The sequence below is a fragment of the Malurus melanocephalus genome, unplaced genomic scaffold (genome assembly GCF_030028575.1).
Source record: "Malurus melanocephalus ecotype Western Australia unplaced genomic scaffold, MMel_1.1 scaffold_132, whole genome shotgun sequence".
Lineage (NCBI taxonomy): Eukaryota > Metazoa > Chordata > Aves > Passeriformes > Maluridae > Malurus > Malurus melanocephalus.
In genome coordinates, this window is record NW_026623364.1 from 1,890,554 (window position 1) to 1,894,628 (window position 4,075).

The window sequence follows — 4,075 nt, forward strand, 5'->3', positions numbered from 1 at the left end:
CTTCTCTCGGTTTAACATGACATCTGGCAGCCTGTTCCAAATCTTGAACTTCATTTGGTCTTTCCATTTGGAGTCCAGTATGCTCCAGTTAGGCAGAGGAACGGGGGATTATTGCCACAAAAATTGTAAGATCTTTTGGCACAAAAGGAAACTACAGATCTTTCAGAGTTCACACATACTGCGATCATGGAGAGGTAAAAAAAAAAATTGGAGAAAGATTCAGGCCTTTGTTTATTTTCCTGGTGTTTCCATTCCTTGTGCCCCAGACTGAGTAACACAGGAAAATATTGCACAGTAGAGGAAAAAATAGCAAAAAAAACTGATTGCAAGGGAAAAAAAAAAAAAAAAACGAGCCAGCAGCTTGTATTTCCCATGATTTCCCCCACGGTGTTGTGGATTACCCTGTCTTCCCTGCTTTCCCACAGAGTGCCCCAAAGCAACGTTTGTTCTGCAAGATGTGCGGATTGTGTGACTGATGCACACCCCTTGTGCTGCATATCTCTGTGTTTTTAAACAACCAGAACAMACAAGTGTCGTGTCTGAAACAGTTACAATAATAAAACACCACCAGCCACACAGATTTTCTCTTTTTGTATTTTTACTTAACTTTTTTTTACTGAAACTGGAGCAAAGTTTGGCTTTGGACAAGCAATCTGTACACTCAAAGGAAACCAAAATACAAATATAATACTGGGATTTGACAGTAGCCAGAGATGTATACAATGCATGATTTTTTCTGACTGGTACTGTGATGTGGATCCAGACTAACACTCCTGAAACCAGTGGAGTTTCCCAAAATTTGTGTAAGCAGAGAGAAGGATTTGGCATAAGATCAGACTGTCCATTTTAATTTGGCTCTGATATATTTCCAAATATATGAGTAGGAACCTGATATGTAATATGATCATTCAATGTGAATAAGCCTGAAAATCCTGTTTAGGCCTGTGATCTTCAACCTTCTGTAATGTGCCAACCTCTAAATGCTTTCAAAGTTGACCCTCACRCAACAGATTTAGGCTTCTGATGATCGATTTGCTTTTCTTACTTACCTTTCGCAGCTCTTTTAGTAGTCCATGGATCCCATTGGTTTGGTCAAAATGGCAAATACTGTTTACAGAGAAAAGGCAAGAATAAAACTATGATGTGGAAAGTAAAGGTGGAGTAYACATTTCTTCCTGTAATCAGTATTTCAGCTCTGTAACAGCTGCYGTGGGACAGCAGCTCCTGCACACATTCCCAGATGGGAGGGAGCTCGCTGCCGTGCCCTGGGACACCTGAGCAGCTCCCTGCAGCCAAAGCCTGCAGGACTAAAGCTAAGAAAAGAGAAAAAGCTATGCAGGGAGCTCCAGCTGAGCTCCAGGAGCACTCAGAGCTACCTGGGGATGTCTGTGAGAGATGGAGTTGGAGCGGTGACCGCTGGCTGGGCTCACCTGAACTGCAAGGTACTGGAGCTTACCTGGYTGAACAGAAATGCAGATACACCCACTGCATTTGCAGGAGAAGCACAAACAGGTAAATCATGTATTGGTGCATATGATGTACACATGTACATATTTTATATWTTTATTTTTCTTAGAAAACATTGCTGCTGTTTATGTCCATTAATTTACATATATTTATTCCTACTACAGTATCATTTATAATAATACTTTCACTTCTATAGCACCTCCTCTTCAGGAATCTCCAATTGCTTAAAAACATTAATAAATAAAGCCTCACATCTTGCCTGTGAGGTAGGTCAATGCAATTATCAAACTTTACAGATGCATTAACTGAACAACAAAGAGGTTAAGGCCCAAATTTTCAAACATTTGTACCTGAAGTCAAGCATCTAAATTCTCATTTAGATGCTTAAATAAAAGTCTCGTGATTTTCTTTGGTGCAGAACATCTACAACTACTGCTGAAGTCAACAGGGGCTAACGGTCAGGCCTGATTTTAGGAGGCATAACCTTTTAGACAGCTAACGAGCAACTCCAAGGTGGAAAACACTGGTCTAAATACACAAATCTCGGTCAGAGCCACAGTTGATCCCAGTAATTTATCTCCTCAGGGCCTTTATATTATGATATACAACTTTAAAAGGCTGGTGCGGATCTTTTTCAATAGACATCAGTGACACAAAAATCATCTGCCGTTTCCACAAACTGCGTCCATCATCAGAGTCTGTACAAACACGGCTTGGTTTGTGGGGTTTCTTGGGAATCAGGGGGTTGTTTTTTCACAGATTTGTGATAATCAAGACATTGCACAGCACACATCACTTGTGCAGTCATAAAACACATCACACATCTTCACCTGCTGCCTTTACATTTCTACAAAGTTCCTTTGCACTTGTGATAAACAGAAGTGGTCAAGTAAAGGTCTATTAAGAGGATAYTTGTCAGAATATCATGCAGACAGCTTGCAAAATACACATACTAAAAGATCACTTTTAAAATTCTTGAATTGTTAAGCACGAAAATAATTACCTCATTCCATTACAGTACTGTGTAGAAACACGGAATAAGCAGCATTATCTTATTCCCGATAGAATAGATTATAACAACTAATTAAGTTTAAAAAATTCAGGCACCAAATGAATTATCCTGCAACATAGAACAGTATCTATATAGAGTGCTCTCCTTAATATACTACAAAACCAGCTGTATGGCAATGTTTTTCCATTTCATATCATGAGCATCTTGTCACATTTCAAAGACACCTTTGATGCTCCAAACTCACAGAACAAAACCCTTTTCCGCTGTCCTTTACAGAACCTCCCAACAGAGAAGATAGACTTACCAAGGGGGAAAACCATCGTCTTACTACAGCTACCTCGACTGAATGTTCAATCACAAATCACACTACTGCATTCCACTTTTACAGTGATGCTGAAAGTCCATACTTTAATGTGGGCTCCTCTCATCGCATAAAAATTGAAATCAGTGGCCAGTGAAGTATTAATCCCTACGACAGGAGTCTTTTAGTGCTCTTTTAGAGCTCCATTAATTAAATAATCTTCCATAAATTGTTTTAAATGTTCARTATAGTGTTTCAGTCTCCCACATTAAATTAGAATTTAAAAGAATTAAATAATACAGCTTATTTTAAGCAACCATCAGAGGGCTCAATGGCCTTCTTATAAAATMATAACGAAACCATACTCAATACACTGTAGGAAACTTTGGCTCAGTCTTTTAAGATAACACACTTCTGTTACAACTTCTTCTACACGTTAACTTGTTAACTTCATAAAAGGGCAAACACAAAGCGCATTTAACATCGCGTTCCTGTTCTGCTCCTAACCACAGTGAACCTCTCCAATTATCTTCCAGGTGGGGGCAACAGTAAGCCAGTTTTCTTTAATCGCGATTGTGTCCTTCTGCATCAGGAGCTCAGCACCGGGATGCGCTCCCGCAGAGGCGGGGACCGCGCACAGCCCAAGCTCCAGCTCCCCAGGGAGGCCGTTCCAGCCATCTCTGCTGGGAAGGCGCGCCCTGCCCTCCCTTCCGAGCGGCCGGACCCTCCGTGACCCCTCTCCGGGCCMTCCCCAGCGCCTGGGGCTGTGCCAGTGCCGCGGGGCCGGGCGTGGTGGCCGCGGCGGGGCTGGCACCTGTCACCCCGGTCCGCCCGTGCGCTGTCCCCGAGCCGGGGCTCCTGTCCCGCAGCGCCGGGCCYGCCCAGCCCGCTCGGCTCCGCTCCSCTCCGCCGGGGCTACGTGTCGCTCCTGCGGGCCCGGCCCCGCGCTGAGCCGTTGGCCGTGGCCCCGCCGCTCGCCGCCTCGGGCCGGTACTTGAGCCAGCAGATGAGCCATGTGACGACGACSGAGAAGAGGGCGAGGATGCTGGCGACCGACAGGCAGATGGGCCCCACCGGCGAGGGCGATGCCGCGGCGCCGGGCGCGGCGTCCCCGCCGTACTGGTTGACGAAGATGAGGCCGGTGAAGAGCAGCACCACCATGGAGAGGAAGGAGACGACGACGCACACGCAGCCGGCGCTCAGCGCCGCCCGCTTGCAGCTCTGGCAGCTCTCGTAGCCGCCGCCCGAGGAGCGGGGCCCGGCGGGGGCGGGGGACGGCGGGGCGAGGGCGGCAG

General features: G+C 45.6%; 1 protein-coding gene across 1 annotated transcript in view; it reads right to left on the reverse strand.

Annotated features, from left to right (window-relative positions):
- Window positions 1-590: 590 nt before the first annotated feature.
- LOC130576257 (uncharacterized) overlaps window positions 591-4,075 on the reverse strand; it is a 4,454-nt gene continuing 969 nt past the window's right edge. The window contains exon 2 of the mRNA XM_057370776.1: window positions 591-4,075. Within this exon, the coding sequence (XP_057226759.1) occupies window positions 3,696-4,075 (380 nt within the window). The 3' untranslated portion in view covers window positions 591-3,695.